The sequence below is a fragment of the Phodopus roborovskii genome, unplaced genomic scaffold (assembly GCF_943737965.1).
Source record: "Phodopus roborovskii unplaced genomic scaffold, PHOROB, whole genome shotgun sequence".
Lineage (NCBI taxonomy): Eukaryota > Metazoa > Chordata > Mammalia > Rodentia > Cricetidae > Phodopus > Phodopus roborovskii.
In genome coordinates, this window is record NW_026126482.1 from 34930382 (window position 1) to 34956548 (window position 26167).

Consider the following 26167-nt stretch of genomic DNA (forward strand, 5'->3'; position numbering starts at 1 on the left):
CATTTGCTATTGGGGAAACATGGCCTGCTTCTGTCGTACATTGTTTTTAGCATGCTACATGTGGTAGAGTGTGAACTTGACATCACATTCATATCTATTTAGTTAACACTGTTTTCCAACTCTGCCTGTAGATGGCACCATTGTCTCTCTTTGCCGAATCCTTCATTACTACCTGGCGGTGAGCTGGATGAGAGCTTTGACCATATTCTGCCTGGCACTTACAGTAGTCTTCAGATCTAGGTTTAACTTAAAACTGAAAACCCAGGCTTAAGAAAGGGTGAATGAGGGTGGTGGTGCACACCTTTAAATCCAGCACTCAGGAGACAGAGGCAGGTGAATCTCTCTGAGTTCAAGGCCGGCCTAGTTTACAGAACTAGTTGCAGGATAGACAATGAAACCCTGTCTTGAAAAAAAAAAAAAAAGGTAGACATGTTTGCCAAGTTTTTGCTTCCTTCAAATCAAAACAGGAACAAACACTCCCTTACCTCTGGACTCTCATTTCCTTGGCAAAACTAAAACACATAACACGCACACCTTCCTGGCATGTCGGCACCTCCATCTCCCACACGCCACACACCCTACCTGAACCAGCTGGGTGCAGTACTGTAGATGTTTGACAATGGTGATGTCCAGGCTCTCATTTCCTGTGGTCAGTGGGAGTGGGCTTCCTGCCACACTGGTTCCTACGCCTGTGTCTTCAGTCAGAGCTTCACTCAGGTGGCCCCTGGCTTCCGGGTGAACTGACCTGTAACTGTGAAGCAGGAAAGTGGGTGAAACATGAGCTTTTTCTTTCTGTGCTCAAACCGCAGGCCGAGTTTACGTGGTCCCCACTGAAAGCAGCCCTTCCCCGGCTTGCTCTCAAAGGCAGATACCTTTTGAGAACAATTTATTTCAGCCACGTTGCCAATCTGCCAGGTATCAAAAGACCATGCAAACACGGGCTGCTGCTTGCTTTGCCAGCACAATGAGGGCTTTGAGAAGCAGTTTCCCTGAGAAGTCTTTGAGCCCTGCCCTCACTCAGCGCTTGCTTCCCTCACCCACTCTGTGGCCGGGGGATCTGCCAGCTTCTCTGGGGTTCAATAGTCCTGTGTCTGTGGTTTCCTACGAATGATTCCATTAAAGAGTGATCTTCGCAGGCCTTGCCCTGGCCTGATGCCAATTGCTACTTGAAGTCAAGAAGAAAGAAAAGCTGCCATTGGCAGACACAGTACTGCGAACAGTCAGCTACTGGCTACGCAGTTCTCAGCTCAGCTTGTTTCTAATGCTCTCTAAACCAGGCCATCACACTGTCTAAGGTTAGATAACCAAGGACACACCAGAAAGTTTGATTGCGTGTTATCTAAGTTTCTTCCTTCCCTTCCCTTTTAGAGACATGGTCTCACACAGCCCTGACTTGCCATGTAGCTGAGGCTGGTCTTTGCATTCCTGATTTCCTGTCTCCACCTCCTAAATGCTGGGATTACAGGTAGATTTCATTATGGCAGTTTATTCCTTTTTCCAATGGACATACGTTTTGTTTTATCTTGTGGGTTTTATTTTTATTTGTTTATTTATTGACACAAGGTTGAATTGTGTAGCCCTGGATGTGCTGGATCTCATTCTGGATCTCAGGCTGGTCTTGAACACACACAGACCAATCTGCCTCTGACTCCCAAGTGCTGGGATTAAAGGTGTGTGCCACCACGGCTGACCACAGTTTATGGTCTTTAAGTTTACAAATAAGTCTTATATTTATCTGGGTTATTCGAATATTTTATGATCTGAGTATATAGAATTTTCTTTTTAAAAATGAATTTTTTAAAAAACATAACTTTCAATATAAGAATCCTTATTAATCAAAACCGTTATACACCAAAATTAACCACACCCAAAGTCTATGCATCTCAGTGAACCTCTCAATGCATTCCCAAGCTGCTGCGGAGTTTTACACTTTATACTATTGAGTATATTTCTACTATTGAATATATTTTCATGCACTTATCCCTCACCCAAATTGAAAATTCCATAAGAGAGTTAGAACAAGAAACACCTGCTACTTTATTTGCTACAGCAAAGAATTGGAACCAAACTAGTTGCTCATCAATAGATGAATGGGTAATAAAATTTGATATATATATGATACATGTATAAATTTGATATATACTATTCAGCTCTAAAGAAAAATCACAAAATTTGCAGTAAAATGAATGAGCTTAGGATGTATCATACTAAGCAAGGCCACACAACCTCAGAAAGAAACAAACCACATGTTCTTCCTCATATATAGGACCTAGCCAATACTATATACATATATGTAAATGTAAACAAATACACATGTGAGTATCATATAACAAGCAGAAAAGAAAAGAAAAAAGGCTAAATTTTAGGGGACCAGGAAGGACTGAATGCAGGTGGTGGACAGGAGTTATAATGGAGGACATAAAGCTAATTGTTTTTCTACTCCTGAAAGTTACTTCCTTGGATGCTGTTGAAATAATCCGTTATGGCTGAGGGATGAAACTACCACCCTTCATTTGTCTTTTCAATGTGTACTTCAAAAATATTATGATGGTAATGTTGTAGACATTGTAATTTATAGTATGTTCTAACATTCAAAAGGATGGAACATTCCCCATTTGGAAAAGGAACTTACTTTTGTACTTTATTATAATTTAGTATGCCTCATCTATCAACTGATTCTGCTGAAACAAAAAGACTGATTATTGTCATTTTGTGTTTATGAGAGAGGGGCACCTGTGTTGTGGTGTGCACTTGGAGGTCAAAGGGCAACTGTGTCCAGTTGGATCTGTCCATTCACATTTGGGTGCTGGGGATCCAACTCTGGCTGCCAGACTTGTGCAGCAGGAACTTTACCCACTGAGAGATCTTGCTGGTGTCTGCTGAAGTTTTGATGGGCATCATGTGAGTCCCAGAATCTTTTTTCTGTTTGTTTTGTTTTGTCTTTTCGAGACAGGGTTTCTCTGTATTGTTTTGGAGCCTATCCTGGAACTCACTCTGTAGACCAGACTGGCTTCGAACTCACAGAGATCTACCTGCTTCTGCCTTCTGACTGCTGGGATTAAAGGTATGTGCCACCAATGTCTGGCAAAAGTCCCAGAATCTTTATAACAGTTAACCATCCTTTTAATAATTGTGTCAAAATTTAGCATTTAAATTATTTGTATATTTTGGTTTACTTTTATGACCTGAAACACTTTTTCTGAATTTTATTTGTTTGGCATATAAAGAAATGGGTTCACCTTGTCATCTCCTTATCTGTGGATCCTTATACATTGTTTTCATTCATTTCATTTCCCTGCTCCCTCTCCTGTATCCCCAATTTTATTTTTTTAATGCTCAGGTGGGAGGGGATAATTGTGGATGCTAATAAGGGGTCCCAGTGCACACAGGTGCACAGTGACAGAGCTTTCTGTCTTTCATCTCACACTGTGCAATGTCCACAAAGGTAACATTGCACAGAAAACTTAGTAGCTTTGAATGCTTGTCTCTGTTCACATTTTTTACGTAAGAACCATGCTCAGCTTGTATCTGAAACATATTTAAAACATGTACACAAGTCACAGACGTGTTTGTGCACACACATACACATACACTCTCCATGCACATTCAGTCACACACTACACAGGTACATACAGCCCATATATACACATTCATATACACTTTCATACATACATGTACATGCATGTACATGCATACACTTTAATGGGTGTGTATACTTTCCTACATATATACCTCTTCCTATTACTCCTGATAACATACAGCAAGGCCAGTTTGATTAGACAGGTTTAAAATCAGTGTTCTGTAGAATGCACGAAAGAAGTGATATATTTGTTAAAATGCTGCGGTTTAGAGCTTTACCTTATCTTTGTCTACAACAGTAAAAGCTAACAGGTATATAGAAAAGTTTAACTGAAGAAATGCTTTGGAAATTCAGTCAAGTCAAAGAAATTTTAATGTAGCATGAAGAACTATAAATTAAATATTATATTTTCTACATTTCATTTCCTTTTATTCCCAGTTTGCTCAAGGGATACATTCATTTTTGGTCTCGTATATATTATATATATATATATATATATATATATATATATGTTTATATGTATACATACACACATACACACACATACACACATACATATATATATGTGTATATATATATATATATACACATATATATATATATATATGGTCTTATTTAGGAAAAGGAAACACATCAGCAATAACAGAAACCCAAAATAATAGCACTTCATTGACTGCTCTATAAGGTTTGACAGCCAAATTTGTAATTTGGAAACCTACTTGCATCACCTCTGTTCAACTAAAGGTAAAGCCAGAGGAGATCTCCTCTTCCTTTATTACATATTGGTGGATTCTTTCCTAGCAGGTAAATACTGGCCACTAATTCTCTTTTGTTTCATATGAAATCACAAAGTGGACCTAGAATCTGGTTCCAAGAATATTGGCTTGGCTGTAGGAGGACATCTGAGGGAGAAGGTGACACATTTTCTGCCTGGAGGGACATAGATCTAAAGGAGTGTCAAACGTTCATCTTTACATTACGGGGAACTTAAGCTGAGCTTTGGAAGTACACCAGTGATTTCAACCTCATGCAGAGGTTGAAAGGAGAGAGAAAAGGGCACCGAGAAAACAGCTCAGCAAACTGAGACATTGCAAGTGTGAGGCACAGCAGGGCTTGGCGGATTTAGAATGTCCTGCATGTGGTCATTCTACACCTGCATGTCACCCTACATCACATGTGCCCGTGAACACAAACTCAATCAGTTGCTTCCCCTTCTAAGAAAGAAAAGGGACTTGTGTTCCCTCTGCAACCTCCAATCAGTCAGCAATATTTAGAAGGAACCTCAAGTTAAGTTATCCCGCAGGTGTGTCCAACCTTTTGACATTTTGGCACAAATATTGTCATTACAAAAGTCCATCCTCAAGAACCAAGCAATCTAGAGACTAACAAAAGTCACAAAATAATGCCATAATGTCTTAAGTAAGGTTTATGATTTTTGAGACAGGGTTTCTCTGCATAGCTTTGGAGACTGTACCGGAACTCACTTTGTAGACTAGGCTGGTTGAGAACTCATGGAGATTCGCCTGCCTCTGTCTCCTGAGTGCTGGGATTAAAGGTGTGTGCACCATCATACCTGACATTTTAAATAAGTTTATGATTTTGTGTTGGGCTGCACTCACAGCTGTCTTGGACCACATGTGGCTGCATATGGCCTGTTAAGGTTGAACATGACAACATATATTGTGTCATCCTGGAGCCTGTGTACCAGGTGGTCCCTGGCAGTAACAAAGGGTGACTGGGAGAAATGTAAGCACTGGCTGCCCCCACACTCACCCAGTTTTCTCAGTCTCAGTGTCTGAAAACACGGAGTCCGCTCCTCCACCGCCGTGGCAGGCCTCATCGCCATCTTCTTCCTCTTCATCCAAGTCAGAGGTGTTGAGGAAATCAAAGCTTTCTAATGCACTCTCAACTGTCAGACTTAGGCTGGAGGATCTGCTGCGGCTGCCTGCCGGCTTGCACTGCAAAGGCAGAAGGTACCAAGGAGACCATCAACACACCAGGGGGACCAGCAGGACTCATGGCACCCATGGAAAACGTGACACTTTCTTACAGTTTTCCAAGCCTTTATTTTTGGTTGGCATTTAAAGTCTTCATCTTGAGAAAAAGAAATACAACCACACAGAAAATGGCACAACAGTTGTGAATTGGTCCAAAAGAACCCAGGGGGAAGTACATAGGAGGAGTAGGAGAGATAGGACTGGAGGTAGGTCAGCCACTGGGGGTCACTGGGGGTCACTGGGTGTCAGTGGGTGATTGGCAGATCTACTTCTGTTTGAAGTTGTGTTACTATGATAACATCTTTAAAAACTGACAACCTAGAAGTCTTGGGAAGCAGAAGTGATGTATTCCTTTGGTGTAGTGCTCATGACCAAACAGAACAGAGCGAGCAATGCCGGCACCATAGCATTTACCTGTAGCCCCAGGCACTCAGGAGGCCGAGCTCAGAGCACCATCTGAGCTCATGCATTCAAGACCAGCCTCAATATCGTGAGACATTATTTATAAAAAGTCAACCCAGCAGGCAAATTTTAAAAGCCACTGAGTCATTGCTGACTGTTAACCAGAGCTGGCTTCTGCTGCTGAGTGACAGTGTCTGCAGAGTGCTATGCCCGGAGCTCTGTGTCTAAAGTATGCTGTAAGAATTGACAAAATGAATTCCAGAAAAGGAAACTGCTCAAATACACTTGCCCTAGGTCGACTAGGAAGGGAGCCCTGCATCGGCACATTCCATTCAAAGATGCTTTTTCTTTTTCCCTGAGAACTGAAAACAAAGAGAAGCAACTGAGTGACTTGGGTGGGCATGATGAGAAAGCAACCCTGATTCCCTTGGGCGTCTGCCTTGAAAGGAACAAGCACCATCACCCCTCTGGTCAGGCTCTGGAATTTTGGGGACAAGTTCCTTCTACAGCAGGTTGCAGGGCATGGCGGGCTGGCAATGCCAGTGACTATGGACTACAGTCATTAAGAAGCATATCCATATATTCAAGAGGACTTGAGGTGGGTTGAACAGGACAAGGCCTGCAAAGAAGACGCACTAAATGTCCTCTGTCCGTCTAGAAGGATCTCTTGCTGATTCTCAGCACAAGGGAGGAAGGGCCTTGCGGGAATCTGTTTCAGATACATGGGATGACACAGAAGCACATGGGAAATGTCTTTCGGTCTTTTAAATCACGGTTGTCTCATTCACACTCAGTGATCTCCATCCGGGAAGCAGTATCATTGAGTCTCTGATCCTCAAGATGTTTAGTGTCCTAGGAATGTGAAGGAGGAAGAAAAAGAGAGAGCTTTGTCTGGCGGAAGCCACTTGCCCCAAGCCTAAACTCCCAAAGATGCTGATGCTGTTGATCTCAAGGAGAAAGGGGAACTGCTGTGGACTTGGACTGTCTTTTGAGTCTGCTTTCCTAAGCCAGCCATCTGTGTAGCAAAATGATGGCTTCAAACATTGGGCACAGCAAAGAGACAAGTGGATGAAGGTCATTCGACAATATTGGGACAGTACTGGACAAGAGCAGGCTGAGCCAGAAAGGATTCTGAGATCACCAAGGTTTTATAAGATGGACGGCTAATAAGCCCAGTGTATCCTGATGAGCTGAGCCCCATCAGTGCCTTAGAACCCTTACCTCTCTCACTGAAGATTAAGCCCCATCCTTCAAGGAACCTTCTTTAGTGGGGCTACTGTGCACCTCAGCTCTTTGAAAAGAGCCCTCTTGTTATAAAGGCAAAGCTGGCCAGTCATGCAGATGAGATGTAAGGTGGAATACCATCCAGGTGCCCTCCATGCTTGAGCTCTGAGCGTATACTTTTTAGATGTGTCCTACAGAGAGCAGATTCTACATGCCCTTCCCTGCTTCTCAGAGGTTCTTTCTATAATGGAACCGGAGTGTCAGAGGCCCAAATTATCATTTGCCTCAGACGCAATCTTGTCTGGAGCTAGGTCAGTACGAGCAATGGAAAGAATGAAGATGGCGAGGAAGTCTTGAGACTACAGCTGCTGGTGTCATTGCAGAGGCCACATAAAACTGTCTTACAGAGGGACAAGGGGTCTTCTATAGGCTGGCTTTCAGCTTGCTGTAGCAATTTTTTAATCTTATTTATTCCTTGAGGAATCCTACTTGATCACATACTCAGGGCAGGGAAACAAAGGTTAAGCAAGTGGCCATGTAGTCTTGACTTCCTATGCTGCATTTAAAAAGAATTCCCACCTGTATGGTATGTCAGGTGCAGGCAGATTCATTCTGATGTAGCTGTGTTGACAGTCACTGTGACACTGTGAGAAAACAGGATGGCTCCAGACCTTGGGGCTAACCTTTCCCAGCTTCCCTAGTATCCCTAGAAAGACCCTAACTGGTAGCATCTTTGAGAACATGAAGAACAAACACCAGTATTTCACACTTAGACTTGATAGGCACTTGGAGGCAGTGTGTGTGTGTGTGTGTGTGTGTGTGTGTGTGTGTGTGTACATATGCATGAGGGTGTGCATATGTAGGTCAGAGATCAGCCTCTGGTGTTTTTTGAGGTGCCATCTTGTTTTGAGTCAGGGTCTCTGTCTGGCATGGAGCTCACAGAGTAGACTAGATGGCTGGCTGGCAAACTGCAGGGGTTCACCTACTTCTGGGGTTGCTGAGACTTCAAGCCATGCTCAACTTTTCCTATGTGGGTTCAGGTCCCCCTGCTTTCATGGCAAACTCTTTGTTGTTGGGGGCCAGGCTGGTCCAAGGCTTTCTCTGAGGCCCTGACGTATGGGGAAGAAATATAGCTCCCTGTCTAAAATGAGGAATATGTTTGGTGAGGCCAGTGATGGCTTGGGGACTGAGCCTTGGAGGAAGTGTGACTTCAGATTCTGAGGACCCAACACTTCCCCCACTAAAGGGTTATGGTTATTAGTCCCAAGGCTACTATGTCCTCATCTGTGATGTACTTGAGATATCCTGTGGGCAACATTGCTTTAATAACTTCCTGCTGACTTCGTCTCATTGTATTACAGTTTTCTGCTGACTCTGTCCCATTTTTTTTTTTCACTGAAACTTAGATATAAGATGCTGTACTTCTTAATAATATTTGCTTGGCATAAGAACGTCTGACCCCAACTTTTCCTATCTTCTTTATCTCCTCAGCCCCAGGTCCTTCCTCTCAGGAACCTGACTCTAAAGAATGACCTGTTGGTCCAGGCCACTTGTCATTAGCCATCTCCCTATTCCTAGACCTTCTTTAGGGTTCTTAAAACAATTCCTAATCAAGTTAGCTAAGCTGATTTGTTGTTGGGAAAATAAAAATGGACAGGTGTGAGTGGAATTTAAAAGAAAATCACCTCCACTTAATGCAGTCACACACCACTTAATGCGGTCCTGTGACAGGACAAGATTTGCTATTTTAAATGCAGCGTTGGTTTAGGATGCCTTTTCCCAAAACGAGTCAGATTTTCCAGAAAGGTACTTACTTTGAGGACATCATCCAAGTGCGTGACTTCTTGGTTCAGATCCTGGAACTCTTTGTACTGCTCCTTGTGTGGGTCTAATGCGAGGAAGAGTCCATGGAAGGCATCTTCCAGGCTGCCATCGAGAAAGGAGCGGCCAGCCTCAGATTCACTACCAACAGAGCCTTCAAAGAAAAGCTTCTCTGTGGCTATGGGCCCATCGGTGGAGGTGAGCCTCTTCACTAGTTGCTTGGTGATGTTTCCTTCAAACGTGTCCAGCTCCACTGGCTTGAGCTCAGAGGCCTCATCTGATTCCTGCAGGAGAGTCTCGGCAACACTATTCTCCAGGAACAGGCTCTCTGTCCCGGACCCAGGCACTGCACCGGGCTTCCGGAGCTCTACCCTATCACTCTTTGTGTGGGACTTTGGCTCAGGGTCCTCACCCAGGGAATTCCTGGAAGATGCTGAGCTGCTGTCCTCAGTGCCCTCGTTCTGTGAGGACAGGCTTCCATGGGTGAGCTCAGCAGGGGTGATGGTAATTTCTGGATGGGCTGAGTGTGAGCTGGAGGGCGAGGTGGCTGAGCTGGAGGTGAAGACACAGTCTCCGTCCTGCAGGTCGCTAAAGCTGAGGGACAGTGGCCTTTTCTCCTCTGCTGCCTTTCCACTCTCAAAAATGTCATCTGGCAGATTTGACTGTAGAGAAAGATATGACATGACACACTTGGCATGATTCATCTCTAGACAAGAGATTAATGTTAGCGATTTATTTGGTGCGTGCGTGCGTGCGTGCGTGCGTGTGTGTGTGTGTGTGTGTGTGTGTGTGTGTGTGTGTATGCAGGCAAAGGAAAACACATCATTAAAAACTGTTTCTGTTGTTGGATCTAGGTGAAAGTTCATGGTGCTATTCTTAGGTTTAACACTTTTCAGATGCACTCTGAGGGTGAGTGGGGATGTTGCTTGTGTGTGTGTGTGTGTGTGTGTGTGTGTGTGTGTGTGTGTGTTAATTGCAGGACCTCACAGTACTCGGCACCCATCATTATGAATAGCACTACCCATCTTTTTAATTATTATTTTTGTGTGTGCTGTGTGTATGTTATGTATTAAAAGACTTTACACTCCCATGTTCCTTTACTCCAAAGATGAGTTATTTGTTCTGCCTCAGTTCTCAACAATTACCTTTTGAAAAACATTCACTGACAGATTCCAAACTTTTGAAATACATTTTGTTTAGCTTCTGTAGAAACAAAAGAGACTAATGGGTGGGACATCTGTCTCTCAGGAGGCAAACCCTGGCTGGGGCTCAGGAGTCTCAGGAAATAGTTCTCTGTCAAGCATGCCCTGCTTCAGGTTCTCTCTCTGAAGAGAGAGGTCAGAGGTCACCAGCCAACTGACTTCTTCAAATTCGAAGTCAGTATCCTAGCACCATGATATGACACTGTCCTTTACAAAATTTACAAATTCATGCCAAGAATGCCATAGCTGAAAAGAAAAAAGAAAAATCTCATAGTGCCTTAACTACGTGTATAATTTTGTGTTGGGCTGTGTTTATAGGTATGGTTGCCTGTAGAAAAGGCTTGCTAGGTATTTGAGAATAGCCTCTTAGAAATTGGTTTCTTTTCTTACATTCCAGGTGGGATTTAAGATGTTTATTTTATTGTATTGTGTGTGTGTGTGTGTGTGTGTGTGTGTGTGTGAGAGAGAGAGAGAGAGAGAGAGAGAGAGAGAGAGAGGGAGGGAGGGCATGGACATGCATGTGGAGGTCAGAGGACAACCTTAGGTCCTGGTCCTCATCTCTTGCTTTGTTTGAGACAGGGTCACCACTGAGTATGGCAGGGTGGCTGGCCTGTGAGCGTGTCACAGTTCTGCTTCCCCCTCCCATCCCACTACAGAAACACTGGGGTCGCAGCCGTGTGTGCCACCATATCCAGCTTTCTGTGAGTTCTGCATCTCCAAACCCAGTTCCTCATGCTTTTGTAGCAACTGCTTTACCGACTGAGTCATCTCCCTAGCTTTCAAATTAGATTGAAAAAATTGTTAATTTTGGCGTGTGTGTGTGTGTGTGTGTGTGTGCATATGTATGTTAATGTGTGTTTAAGTGTGTGTGTGTATGTGTGAGTATGTATGGGAATGTGTGTGTGAGTGTGTGTGAGTATGTGTGTGTGTGTATGTATAGGAATGTGTGTGTGAGTGTGTGTGCATGTATGTGTGAGTGTGTGTGCATATGTATGTTAGTGTGTGAGTGTGTACTCAAATGTGTGTGTGTATGTGTGTGTGTGAATGGGAATGTGTGTGTGAGTGTGTATGTGTGAGTATGTATGGGAATGTGTGTGTGAGTGTGTGTGTATAGGAATGTGTAGTGTGTGTGTGAGTATGTGTGTGTGTGTGTGTGTGTGTGTACACACACATGTAGAGGTTAAGGGACAACTTCATGGAGACAATTCTCTCATTTCACTAGTGACTGACCTAAGATTGTCAACTTGTGCGACCATGCACTTTTACCCACTGAGGACCTCATCGGTCCTTCAGATTGGGCTTTTGATGAGCAGGTATTGCTCTCTGTATCCATTGATTCTAAACCCGCAGAATCAAGCAACCACAGAAGGAAACATTTGGGACAGGTACAGACCTTTCCTTGCCATTACTACAGTAGGATAACTTTCCACCCATGAGTTACACTGTGTTAGGAGTCATATGTTAGCTCATAAGGAGATGGTTTGAAGTACAAGGGGGTGTACAGAAGGTCTGTGTGATCACTATTGCCATTTGATGTAAGGGGCTTGAGCCTCTGTGGATATAAGTATCTGATGGGGTCCAGGATCAATTCCCTATAGATACTCAAGGCTAGCTATGTATAGTAAGTGTTAAGCTAATGTCTGTTTCAATTACATATAAAATCAAGAATTTCCCAGTGAAAAATGAGGGAACTAGGGCAAGCAGGACAGAAGCTGTCATTCTCTGAGCCCTGGAGACAGAGGGCCCCGTGCACTTCTCTCTCCGCTCTAATCCGAGTTCCTCCTTCTACTTGCACATTCTGTTACTCCCTTACCTCTCCAGTAAAGGAAAAGGGAAGGTTTGGGGAACAGCTTGGTGAATACAATGTGACCAGCTATATCATATGCCTGCCACTATGCCTTCTCCACCATGTACCTCTTAAACTGTGGGTTCCAATAAACTCTTCCTGCATTAAACTGCTTCTTTTCAGGTATTTTGTCATGTGTGGTAAGTAACTTCAACATTCCTGTATCCCTCCAAGGTGTATCACATGGGCATGGATATCTGTCACATCAATAGTTACATGTACAAGTGTATCTGCCTATTGGTATTGGGTATTCCTTTTACACATTTCCCATATGGTCTCTCTATTTTCTTCTGAAACTACATGAGCATTTACATTGTCTCTTTCACCTTCATTTTTAGTTCAATGAATGAGATACAATTGTTGTTGTTAGCCAGAAGTCCTTTAATCTCCTCTCAGGAGAAATAAAGGTGACAATTACTCTTCAGACAACGAGCAAAAACATTTCTCGTATGTATGTGTTCCTGCCCATAGGTTACCTATTATGTTTCTATGAATTCCAGGGTTTCTTCTACTAGAGCAGGATGGAATGAACAAATACTGCAACAACTGAAGGCAGAAGCAGCTGTGACAGAGTTAGCATAATCTATTTTTGAGTCTTTGAGTACCAGCTCTTGGAAGTCTGATGCCAGTCATAAGCCAGTTACATTTGGAAATTACAATTTCCCCCTGTCCTCATAGGAACTCAGTCCCTGGTGCTCACCTTCTAACCCCCTCATTCCACTTTCTGAGCTCTGGGCTCATAGATGTACATCTGTCCATATGGTACTGAGTTTAGAATCCTGGACTCAAACACTCTACCAAGTGAGCTATATCCCCAGCCCCAATACTATTGTTTGTTTTTAAAGGTGAAAATCTTGCTACCATGGAGAAAAATCACAGCATAAAACCAGGAGTTGTTGGAAAAGAAGGGCGACAGAGTTGCATGCATGACCATGCTTCCCACCCCAAGGACAAGACAGCTATCATCACCCAGCAAGCAAGAGAGATAAGACACAAGAGTCATGCTAGGCTGCATGCATAGGCTCCCTGAAGTCAAGCACACCGCTCCAGGGGGCCCACACTCACATAGAATTCTAGCAGGGCCCTGGGGTTCAGGCTCAGGGAAGGCAGGTCACCGACAGAGTGGTTGTGGTGCAACGTGGCAAAGAAAGTATCTCGCAAGGCACTCAAGACAGACAGCCGCAACCACCTCTTCAGAAGTCAGGGCGAGATGGGGAAGTTAGTGGAAAGAAGCAGGTTAATGGGTTTCCTTTAGTAGTTAGCGGGGCTTGATGAAGTCAACCAGGTACCATTCATATACACTTAAAAAGGTTAATATCAAAGACTGCTTGGAAAACCTACGTGCTGTTTCCCAGTCAAAGGTGAAGTAGAGTGAGGGAGAGACAGGCAGAGGAAGCTAGCCCTGGACTCAGAGGGCCAGTGTGTCCCAGAACATGGCTGTCATAGTCACCACACACTTACAGTGACCTCTAGGAATCACTTTCCTTCTTTCCATGTGTTTATGTGTGTGGTATGCATTCCTGTACTGATGTATGTGCATGTTTACATGCACAGGTAAGGAGTTCCAAGGTTGATATTAGGTATCTGTTTTGATTGCTTTCTCACCTTATTCTCCCAAGGCAGGTTCTCTCAGTCAAACTCAGAGCTCTAGGATATGGATAATCTCACAAGTCAGCCTGCTCTGGATGTCCCCATCTCAGCTTTTCCAGGCTGGAATTATAGGTGGGCCATCACACCCACCCAGCATTTATGTATGTTTTGGCGATCCAAACTCCTAGTCCCCATGCTTGCATATCAAGCACTTTAACTGATGAGCCATCTCCCCTATTCTAGAAAATCTCTGCCATGGATGTTAAACATTTCAAATTCTGCTGGAACTTCTAAGCCTTATCATCTCTGTGCCAGAAATCACTCTGAACTTACGAAGAAGGAGTGGTCTTTGAAGGTAGGTGTTTCTGGGGTGCCCTGGCTGTACATGGACATCCTCCGCTGGAGAGCGGCTGCCTTGTTCCCAGGGCCAGATGATGGGGTTGTGTCCTCCACGTCAAAGGGACTGTAAAACAATAGGTTCTCAGGTCAGCATATCTGTTAAAAATCACCTGTCATTATGAGATGGCGGGAAGATGGCTTCTCATGTGACAACATCTACTCTACTCAGACCAGTGGGTTTGGAGCTGGTTGGATCAAATTAGGATGTCAGGAAATATAAAGGAAAAAGAAAGTGTAGCAGTTTGGGTGTGGCCATTGCTCCATGCTGATGCCTCGGTACACATAGCAGCTCTGAACAGCTTTAGCCATCAGCACCTGCTTTTCTATGATGAACTTGAAAAAGGGAACTTACTACCAAGTGATTTCCAGGTTCAGTTTGATGGTACCAAGGTCATTGATGTCAACAGCCACCACCTGGGGTCGGGCTGCAAACAGCTCTTTGGTCTCACAGGTGACACTGCCCACCAGGATGTGAGTTGCCAGCCCTTTGAGTTCGGTGACCTGGTAGAGAAGGTGAGAGCAGAAAAGGAGGAATAGTCTGTGTTCATTTTCCGTTGTCAACTGATTCCTTATTTCAGAAATACATCTGACATGTATTTTTAAAAATGGTACTTTGTTACAGTTACTTTGTCTCCTGTCTTTTGAGAGCAGTTCAAGGAAAAGTGGCTTTGCACAGACAGAAACCTGTATATGGGATGGAGGGTCCCCACCCAGGGATCATTGGGCGATGACGCCAGGAAAAGCAACAAAAGGCGACAATACCACTGTACCTTGATGGAAATGAGCCCAACTATGAGGGGCAAGAAGACGGTTTCTTCTCCATCCCAGCTCTGTTTGCCATTCACTTCTATTTTGCCCTTCAGTTTCCACCTCTGCCGGCCATACTTCATGAAAATCTGGGATGAAGACATCAGGGAACCTCGTGTCCCACCAGACCCCACCTTCTCTCCCAGTTGCCCAGATCCAAGGGCCAGGAAGTAGGCACCTGCCCTTCATTTCTCTTCCCCCTCCCCCCCCCCGGCCCCATGGAGCCCATGAGGAGTCTGGAGGAGGATTAATTGATTTCTTTATTTATTTGAAACTGGGCCTCACTATGTAGCACCCCTGGTTAGACTGGAACTCACTAAGCAGATCAGGCTGGCCTCCAAACTCACAGCGCTCCACCTGCCTCTGACTCTTGAGTGCTATTGTTATAGGCATATTGTCAGCACATCTGGCCCAGTCAAGGGGTACAATCTGCTTCTTTAGCTGAGGGTGCAGAAGTTTCTTTAGTAAGAGATCATAGCAGTTGCTGGAGAGTTAGCTCAGTGGCTAAGAGCATTTGCTGCTCTTGCAGAGGTTTGGCTCCCAGCACCCACATCAATGCTTATAGCTGCGTTAATTCCAGTTCCAGAGGCTCCAACAACCCTTCTAGCCTCTTCAGGTATTTGGTCACACATAGTGTACAGACATGCATGCAGTCAAAGCACTCATACATATAAAATAAAAATAAATCTACATAGGTATTTTAAAAAGAGGTCATAGCCACGCGTTGGTGGCATACACCTTTATTCCCAGCACTTGGAAGGCAGAGGCAGGAGGATTTCTGAGTTCACAGCCAGCCTGGCCTACCGAGTGAGTTCCAGGATAGCTAGGACTACACAGAGAAACCTTGTTTTGAAAAAAACCATAAAATAAAATAAAAATTGGTCATAGCCTTGCATCAGTCTGCCCACTTGTCTTTGTCCATTCTGCGTCACTATCTCAGCCACCAGAACTCTCTCTCTCTACTGACACCAGCTCCTTTAGAGACAAGAACCATTCCCAATTCTATCTGAGACCTTCCATTCTCTGGCAGAGGAGGACAGCAGGAGTGAATGATCTCAGAGCCTTTGTAAGGAGACGATGAAAGTGTTGTGTATATTGTCTTTTGAAGAAGGAAAAGACAAAAGGCATTTACTTCACAAAGGTTTCGGTTGTTTTGTTTTTGAGACAGGGTCTTGCTATGTGTCTCAGACTCTCTCTCTCTCTTGGCTTTTCAAGACAGGGTTTCTCAGTGTAGCCCTGGCTGTCCTGAAACTCTTTATAGACCAGACTGGTCTAGCACTCATGGAGTTCCTCCTGCCTCTGCCTCCCAAGTGCTGAGATTGAAGGCATGAACCACCACCATGAGACAAGGCTCAGGCTATCTCAAACTGACAATCTCTTCAGGTGTGAGCTACCATGTTGTTTTAAAGTAAGTTTTTATAAAGAAAACTATAATCAGGTATGGGTCTTGTCCAACCTTTGGACATGGTCAGATGATATTGTCACACACCAAGTTCACACTCAAAAACTCTGCAATTGAGTTATCAAAAATTTCCACATGAACAAAATAACCTAATGTCTGACATTTATGATTTTGTGTTACGTCATATTCATATTCTTGGCTGCATGCAGTCCACAGGCCATGTGAGCTAGACATGCCTGGTAGCTGTGTTTCTTTTACAATCATAAGACTTTGAATCAGTCATGATCCTAGATTAGATCTTGGATCAGAAAGAAAAATGGCTACAATGTAAAAATTTGGGGCACCTGAAGGCTATAAATGCAGACTATCAGATGGCATTTGCTGAAGAGGCAATGCTAAATTTGTAAGTGTTAAGGATTGTTTGGGGCTTATGTGTTGGGAGAAGAGCTTAGGGATGAAGGGTCATAGTTGGCTGTGAGTAAAGTAACATCTGCAAGGTAATGATGGGGTATATAGAACTGTCATGTTCCAAATGTGGGCATTTTTAGATACCCTCCGAACTTTCTAATTGGCTCAAAATGTTATAAGACAAATTAAGCAAAAATAACTGAACTCTGGCCTGGTATTCTGTGCCTGACATCCTAGCTGAGGCAGGAGGATCACAAGTTCAAGGCTAGCCTGAGCAACTTTATGAAATGCTGTTTTAAAAATCAAAGAGTAGGGGTGGAAAAATGGCTCAGTCATTAAGAGCATATATTGCTTTTGCAGAGAACCTGAATTCAGTTCCCTGCACCCACATCAGAAGGCTCACAACTGCCTGAAACTTAAGCTCTGATCTCTGTCGTATCCTCACTCCTGTCCCCATATACCCACACAGACACAGACAGACAGATACACATTGTTTTTTTAAAAAGTAAAACACTGACTGAAGATGTAGTTCAATGGTTAACATGCATAAGAGTCTGGGTTCAATTCCTAGTACCAAAACAGCAGCAGCAACAAAAAAAAAAAACTATAGCCAGCCCTTCCCCTTCAAGCCCCCAATGCCAACATGTAGACCAACATGTTACTTACTTCATATTGATCTCCAGGGCAGAGGCGAGCAAAGCCAGCCAGACCTGTAAGCAAGAGATTGGGCTTTGAGGTACAGAACTCATTTCCCTTCTTTAGAGGCCCAATTTGTTATAGGTTTAAAACTCAAGTAATATGTGAAACTGGAGAAAATGCAGGTAACAGACTTGGGTCCATCTTTGGAGAATAGCCTTTGCAGGTGATGTCTAGGGATTCCATCCATCAAGGCTAGAGGGGGGTGTTCCTTGATAGGGTGGTTGGGAGGGGGGATTTACAGGATTGGGGAGGATGTTGGGTGGTTAGAACTCTGTGTACCTTTGGCAGATTTCAGGATCAGGATCAGGACAGCAGGATCAGAAAGATCTGTTCTTTCACTGACCAAAATATTCCCATGAAAATAAACTGGCCTCTTGTTTTTCCTTCTGTCCCAAGATCTGTGACACTAAATACCTCCCTTGTGAGTCCTTGTGCCCACACCCATGACTTGATTGAAGACACTCATTGCCCTCTTTTTCTCATTTTTATACAGAACAATGATACCACTGTTTATGGTTATGAAATTACTAGAAATAGACTATAATGTACACAAAACTTGTGATTAAGAAAACAAACCAAGGGACTGGAGAGATGGATCAGTGGTTGGGAGCACCGATGACTCTTCCAGAGGACCCAGGTTCTACATGGCAGGTCACAGTTGTCTGTGACTCCATGCTCTGACATACTCACACAGACATGAATGCAGGCAAAACACCAATGTACATAAAATAAAAATACATTTAAAAAAGAAAACAAACCAAATCCACCCAACTGCCAACAGCCTACACACTCAACAGAAGAGGTGTTAGTTAGGATTATCATTATTGTGATGAACAGCATGAATAAAACAACTTGGGGAGGAAAGGGTTTATTTGGCTTAAGCTTCCATGTCACTGTTTGTCACTGAAGGAAGTCAGGACAGGAACTCAATCAGGGCAGGAACTTGGAGTCAGCAGCTGATGCAGAGGCCCTAGAGGGGTGCTGCTTACTGGCTTGCTCCACATGGCTTGCTCAGTCTGTTTTCTTATAGAACCCAGGGCCACCTGCTCAGGGATGGCACTACCCACAATAGCCTGGACCCTCCCACATCAATCACTAATTAAGAAAATGCTCTACAGCTGGATCTTATGGAGGCATTTTCTCAATTGAGGTTCCCTCCTCTCAGATGACTCGAGCCTATGTGAAGTTGACATAGAACTAACTAGCTAGCACAAGGTGGCTTTCCTTCCCCGGTGCCATCTGCCAGTCATTTGGAAATGGACTTCTCCCTTGAGGTTTACTATGCACCAGCCTGGTTCAGCAGCAAAAAATCTTATCTTGGGGCAGCTCAGGAGCCTCAGCTTTGGTCACCCCTTTCCTTCTTCCTTTAGATATTTACTGAAAGCCTACTGTGTGAGGCTGAAGATATTTATTTACATTTTCATTTCTTCAGGGAAAATTCATGACAAAACTTCCAGTGAAAAATTTAGCACAGGTGTTTTTCATTTATAACCTTTGAGTCCTGGAAGGTTGATATGCTTGTGCATGTATACGTGTGCACATGTGTGCCTTTTTATGTGGAATTCAGAGTTCAATGCTGACATTGATACTGTCTTCCTCGATTGCTTCATCCGCCTTCATTTTTGAGACAAGATCTCTTACTGAACCTGGAGGTTGCCGTTTGGTTAGACTGGCTGCCCAGAAAACAGGGACCTACCCTACTTACCTGTCTCACCTCCCCCTGCCACTCCCACTCCCGCCACCAAGCTGGGATTATAGATGCGTGACACTATGCTCAGCTTTTTACACGGGTTCTGCATATCCAAACTCAGACCCCTACGCTTGCTTCATGCTGTCTTCTCTGCCCTGGGTTGTGTTTCTAGCAAACCCCATTTTAGTCATGAAACATAACAAAGACCATGTCGCGTTGCGTGTTCTACCTTTAATGAGTGGCTCAACTAATAGACTGTGAGACTCTGCAATGAATGAATATGCTTCCCATTGGCCTATGGGCACAGTTAGTTATAAATAAGATCTGTAAGTCCAGGGGAACTTCAAAATGGACCCATCTTTTTTTTTTTTTTTTTTTTTTTAACCACCATTCGTCAGTAGATGGCAGTAATTCACCAACTTGGCATACTTTTTCTTGGGCGAGCCTATCCATCTAGGACCAGCTCTCACTAATAATTAGAAGCTAATGAGCCACTTACGAAGACTCATTGTAATAAAAGCAGGGTTGGAGGAAGCTATTTTCATGAATAGTTTTGGAGCACTTAGGCTTTCTTCCCCCCACAAAAATACACCTGAAAGAAAACATCGCTGGCTGATTCTTATGAATCCAAAGTCTGATGTGCTAATTCTAAGGAAACCCAGTTTGTCCTTTGAAAACCGACAGATTATTAGTTTGGGGTTAATCTGCTACCTGCTTATGAAGTGGGCCGGGTACCGTGCTAGATAAGGCGAGCAAAGGGGAAGAGTTGTTTGACGATTCATCCCTCTTCTCAAAATAAACCTATGTGAGGGGGAAGGGTGTGGTTGGGATGGATTTGGGGCCTCACTGCCCATGTAATGAAAGCATTTTCTTGGCATTCCTTGCAAGACTTTTCCTATCCTCTGGTGACAGTGGTAACATCAGAAGGGCAGCCATCAGGAGGAAACAGTTCCTGGGGACGCTTCTTGCTCAAAGCTCCCCAGGTGGTGGTGTTCATGGTGCAGGCTACAGAACAATCAGTGGCAGTGACAGTGACAGCCTGTCTTTGGGCCTGGCAGGGTTCTTTCAATTCTGGCCCGAGGCCCTGCTGGCATTTCTACAGCTGTAGGAAGCTCAGTGTTTTCTCAGCTGGGATGGTAACTGTTATGCCAGTTAAGTTTTCATTAAGGCCACTCAGGACCCAATCCCGGGTTCCCTCTAATGGCGTACCTGGGAGGCCAGGAAATAGGGGACTTATGTATTCGCATGGGTCTTCCATCTTTTCAATCTCTTAAACCTGCTCCAGTGTTACTGATGTAACAGCTTTTTTACAGCCTGAATGGAGGGGAGGGTGATGTCCCAGGGTGACTGTATGAATATGAAATGGCCCCAGGCTCAAGTTTGAACATTCAGTCACCAGCTGACTCCCTCTCCCACAGTGGATTGAATTCCCCCAAACCTTAAGCCACAATGACGCCTTTCCCCTTAAGTTAGTGGTTGCTTTCAGAGAGTTTATCACAGTGGAGAAAAGGTGCTGATTATACAGCCACACAGCTATACAGATGTATAGTAGTTACCCACGCCGGATTCCTGTGCCACTGGCTCCCTTTGCTCAAACATGGCTTTGTCATAGGAGTCCTCCACTGTTTCCCAGTTCTGCCATGACCTTCCTAAGAGTGTTACCTCCGACTTTAAGGTGAATTGTCAAGCACCTGGCAGCTGTGTGTCTTAACACAGACCTTTCTGTTCTATGGGCAGCCTCCTAGCTCACCAGAGGCTGGCCTTGCCCTATAAGCAAGCCATGGCACCCAGCTAGCGTTGACCTCAGGACATGTGTGCTCCTGGAACTCACTTGCGGTGAGGCAACAATTGGGAAGAAAACCAGCCATTCTTAGCTCCTTCCTTTTCCGGGGATCTTGAATTAAGTTCTCCTCAGCTGGGCACTCAGGAGTTGACAACCTAAACAGCTCCCACAGCACTTTCACAGAGCACACAGGCCACAGCACTCTCCCTGCCAGCATTGGGCAGCCCTCCCCCCTTCAGGGGGGGCTTTCAGCTTATTTGTCCTAAGGTCACTTTAGGAAGCCCCCTTCACGCCCAGCCTCCTGCCAAGCACGTGTGTGTGTCGTCGTCCCCCCCCCCCCCAGTGGAAACCTCTTTAAATTAATCTTTTTTTTTTTTTTGAGACAACATCTAACTCTAAAGCCCAGGCTGGCCTCAAACTTGCAACAATCCTGCCTCAGCCTCAAGAGTGCTGAGATTACAGGGATGAACCACCAAGCTTGACAATTTTGTTTTTGTTTTTTTTTTTTTCTTTTGAGACACTTTATTATGTAGCCCAAGCTGGCTTTGTGCTCAGACCCTGCTGCCTCTGCCCTCAGCAGCCCCTCCCTCCATCGTGGGCTCAGGCTTCTACAGCAGTCTGGTCATTTGATTGGTTCAATTGTCCATGTATGCCCACTGAGTGAGGATGTGCTACTCAGAGGTCCCTCTCCCCACCGCCTTAGCTGGGGAGTCCAGGGCAGGGGTCACGAGGAGGCAGAGGCAGGTGTGCACAGCTCAGCAGCCCCTGCCCCAGTGTCTTTAGCACCATCACCAGGACAACTGCCCTTCATGCTGTAGTTAGTTGCGGGGTTGAGCAAAAGGGAAGTTAGGGGTTGCCAGGTCTGACAATGTGATGCAAGTGACTAGTTTTGGAGATGGGGGTAGGGGTTGGGGGTGTCTCCTAATCAAATACAATGGTCAGGAGTGGCTTATGGGAATCTAGGATGTCTTGACTTGGCAGCAGGGAGGTCTTCTTTTGTGGAGGGAGAAGAAGATGGTGTGTGTGTGTGTGTGTGTGTGTGTGTGTGTGTGTGTGTGTAATCACAGGTGCAGTTTCTGGGTTTTTTATGTTAAGAGAGTAGAGGTGACAGAGGCTGAGTTGAGGGCAACCAAGGAAGCAGATGGGAAAAGTGGGCAGAGGGAGAGAGCAGAGCTCTGGAATTCACTACATCAGCCCAAGGCACCCGTTCACTGTTGGCGGCCTGGACAGCTCTACCCATGGCAGACTCTCAGTATCATTTCCTCATTACCTCCAGGTCTGAGATGTAGATCATTGGATGGTGGGCAGTCCCTTTCCCCTACCAAGCCCTTTGGGTGCCGTGTTTTAGGGTGAAGGGGATCCCTTTTCTAGGGAAAACCAGCATCTGCGCAGTGGTTGATAGTGTCTGCTCACTGTTGAAACTGCTTCATAATGTGGCATTAAGATAGATGGCCATGTACTGGCAGCTGTGATGGCTAATTTCCATAGCCAAATTACTTGAATAAAAATGCCTAGAAGGCTGGGTATGGTGGATGACTATAATCTTAGCATTTAGGGGGTAGGGAATGGTATGAATATCAAGAGTTCAAAGTCTGCCTCAGCTATATAGCAAATACTACATGAGACCCTGTCTAGAAAGAAAAGAAGGAAGGAAGGAATGAAGGAAGGAAGGAAGGAAGGAAAGAAAGAAGGGGTCCTGAGAAGTAGTGAGGCATAACCCTTAGGGTGTATCTGTGAGGGTGTTTCCACAGTCAATTAATTTAGAAGGCGAGGCCCAGGGTGACCACATCTTGCAGTCTGGGGTTTTGGAATGGATTAAAACAACAACAAAAGGGAGGTAAGCTGGGCACCAGCATTTTCCTTTCTCTGCTTCCTGGTCCTGGGAAATTAGAGAGGTCTCAGCTGCAGGCTTCCACACCCGGTGAGTTCTATTATACCTGCCCTACCATGACCAACTTTTGTCTTCCAAACTATAAGTTACAGTAAATCCCTTCTCCTCAAAGTTGCTTTTTGTCAGGTATTTGTCATAGAGACAAGAAAAGTAACATAGGAGCCAGGACCCAGAATTCAGTTTCAAGTCTGACATCAGCTTACTATGTGAGTGGTGAGAAGTCATCTAATGTCTCTTGGCCACTGGCTCCCACATATGCAACAGAAGAAAGTATCCCTCTCCTAAAAAAAAATGGGAACATCTGTATTGGTCAATGTTAGCAACAGGACACGGGCAGTCCAGGTGTTAACAGTGGTGGGTGACCTCACTCTGTGTGCTCTCCTACATGCCATGGGACATGGAAAGTCCGGGTGCTAACAGTGATAAAGTAACTTCAGTCTGTGTGCTAGCTCACAGAGAACCTGGATGCAGACCAAACCATCCTGCAAGCTTAGAGACCCTTAGAACCCCCATCCTGGCTCTATAGAGTTTGAACTGCTGAGGGAGGGTGGATCCAGAGTGGTTTTAAACTGCCGACTCAGGTGCAGACCCAAGTGGAAGCAAATAGCCCTGAAGAGCTGGAGGGTGCAGGCGCCCAGCAAGTGTTTGGGCTGCATATATGTATGTGCACTACATGTGTGCCTGCTGCCAGAGGAGGTCAGAAGAGGCCGTTTGATCCCATGGGACTGGAGTTACCAATGGTTGTAAGTGATCATGTAGGCAGCTGGAACAGAACCCTGGTTCTTTTCAAGAACCACTGATGTTCTTAATCACCATGCCATGTCTGTAGCCACACCCCGAGTCCTTTTGAAAGGGAGTCTCCCCTTTTCACTCTGCTTGTTGCAGAAAGTAGGAAAGGTGATAACTCTCACTAGCAATCTAGGGATCAAACTGTTAAACAGGCAACCAAACCGAGAGAAAGGACTGCAGGGGCACAGCCGGATCCAAAGCATGGGAGAGAAGAGGACTGGCTGTGATGGTGCCATCCCACAGCCCTCATGGCCACTGTGGACACTGCCATGTAAGTCTGACCACATCTAGGTGGAGCTCTCTTTTCTGAAACCAGGTTTCCTTTTCATCTGAAGATGCTGTAGTTTAAACCAAAGATGCTTCTAGAACATTCTGGACTAAATATTGCAGACTCACTGAAACATGAGAGAGAAGGAACAGATGAAACCATTATGTGACAGACAGCCAAGCATAGTGACACAGGCCTATAGTCCCTGTGCTCGGCATGCTGCGGTAGAAGGATTGCCTTGGGTTTGAGACCAGTCTAAATTATGTAGAAAAATTTCGTTTTAGAAACAAAAAGAAAATGTCCTAGGTAGACAAATAAACAAATGAATGAATAACAATGCAAAGAAGCCAACAGGCAAGTCTAGAATGTTGAACAGGGGTTTGTTTTAGATTAAAGGGAAGCCATCTGACAGCTAATTATAGCACATGGACTTGACTTTACGATACGTGGGTCCTAATTGAAGCCAAGCAACAGTAGGAAGCACTTTTGAGACAGCTGGGGCTATCTGCAAACGCACTAGGTTAATAACAAAGGCTTGTTAATTTTGTTAGATGTGATAATGGGACAACAGGACATGGCACTGTGGTTACATAAGAAGGTGGCCCTATTCTTTCAGAACTGTTCACTGAAGTTTACAGGCACTGGCTGACATACTTGGGTTTTACTCCTCTGGAGTTTTCTAGTTCATCAAGGGAAAAAAAAATGTGGCAAAGTGTTTGTGATTACTGAATCTGCAGGACGGATTGTGAGGGTTTACAGTTTCATTCAGCCTATTCTTGTGCTTATTTGACATAGTCCTACAATAAACACCGTTTTCAAATGTGAAGACAAGATTCAAGAAGAGACTCATCAAAACACCAACGTGAATGGAAGGGTTAAGTGTGGGTGACTCTGTGATTCTGCAAGGAAAACACAAATAGCATCCTTCTCAGAAAGTGCTGTGAAGACAGCACCTTCCTCTCTCTAAACAAGAAAAGATTACCTTTCATCTTGATGGAGAATTCTCCCAGCAGACTCTCCAGCTCCGCTTCAATGGTGCACATGTTCTGCAAAGAGCATTGGAGATGGTGTTAGATCCACCACCCTTCACACTACAGCTCAAAGCACAAGGCATTTCAATAGTCACAGCATGAACAAAAGGCATTTTCCTGTTGGCCATGAATACACAGGTCAGGCCCAGCGACATGGCTAAGCAAGGCCTCCAGTGCTCAGGATAGCTGGGGCTTAGATGAACATGTTAAATTATACCAAAAGAGTCAGACAAATATAGGATACAGATTGTAAAAAGGAGTATTACTGTGATGGGGAATCATCCATATATACCACATAGGAAGAGATCCATGCTCCAGGTTAAACAAGCTGGGTCAGCCATTCTATAGTGTATGCCTGTTTCATAACATGTTATATATCACACACACACACACACACACACACACACCACGTATCATTTACTTGCTAAATTAAATAATAATAATAATAAGAAGAATAAGAAAGCAGGCATTGCAATACAAGGAAGGCAGAGTGGCTGACCTCTAAGGCTTGTTGGCTTGCCAGCCTAGCCTACTTAGAGAGTTCTAGGCCAGTGAGAAATCCTGTCTTAAGATAAAACAAACAAAACCCAACAAAATGGGCAATAACACCCAAGGGGATGACAGCTTAAGTATTCATCTGGTTTCTACAAGCACCTCTCTATAACACACATACACACACACACACACACACACACACACACACACACACACACACACACACACACACGAGGAGGGGTTAGGCTCAAGTGAGGCACACTTCCTAATGTAATGTCATGAAGTTCCAGAATGACCCCCTGGGTCTAGTAGGAGTCCCTTCCTCACTGTGGTGCTAAAGGAATGAGAGGTTGAAGGTTACAATGCCTAACTACACCCGTCCTACTGCCCCAGTATCTGATGACCTAATGGAAGCAGTTAGGGGCAGTTAGAGCAGCTAGAGCCACAGCCTGGGTCTGTCCCAGTGAGGGTCTCATGGAGCTCAGCTGGGGCAAGATTTGGAAGCCTCCACACTGTAGTAAGCTGCAGTGTCCACTGCTTCTGCAAGCATCTTCCTCATGGCCAGCTTCACTGAGGCTCGGCCTGTGTGAGTGGCCTTTCCAACAAAAGCAAGGCCGCTCAGAGAGCATGGGCAGGTACAAGCACAGCTTCAGGGAGCTTACCCCTCCTGTCAGAAGTTCTTAGTACTTCAGAGAGCTTAGAATAGCTGGGAAGGCAAAGCATTTCCTCAGTCTGGGCTCAGAGGAACTTGAAAGCTTTGAAAACAAAATCACAGCTTCCTCAGAGCCTGAGGCCCTTCTGCAAGGGAATACTTGCTAGACATCCCAGATGTGTCATCAGACA

General features: G+C 44.7%; 1 protein-coding gene across 4 annotated transcripts in view; it reads right to left on the reverse strand.

Annotated features, from left to right (window-relative positions):
- Positions 1-26167, reverse strand: part of Ripor2 (RHO family interacting cell polarization regulator 2) — a 213504-nt gene that overhangs the window by 22144 nt on the left and 165193 nt on the right. For 3 of the 4 annotated variants that reach the window (XM_051194519.1, XM_051194520.1, XM_051194522.1), the window contains exons 8-16: positions 24781-24844; positions 17345-17388; positions 14832-14957; positions 14414-14562; positions 13996-14125; positions 13138-13263; positions 9018-9686; positions 5354-5538; positions 583-751 (exon numbers count right to left, since the gene is read on the reverse strand). In XM_051194519.1, the coding sequence (XP_051050476.1) occupies positions 583-751; positions 5354-5538; positions 9018-9686; positions 13138-13263; positions 13996-14125; positions 14414-14562; positions 14832-14957; positions 17345-17388; positions 24781-24844 (1662 nt within the window). The remainder of the gene's footprint in view (positions 1-582; positions 752-5353; positions 5539-9017; positions 9687-13137; positions 13264-13995; positions 14126-14413; positions 14563-14831; positions 14958-17344; positions 17389-24780; positions 24845-26167) is intronic. The other variant, XM_051194521.1, reaches the window with a different exon arrangement.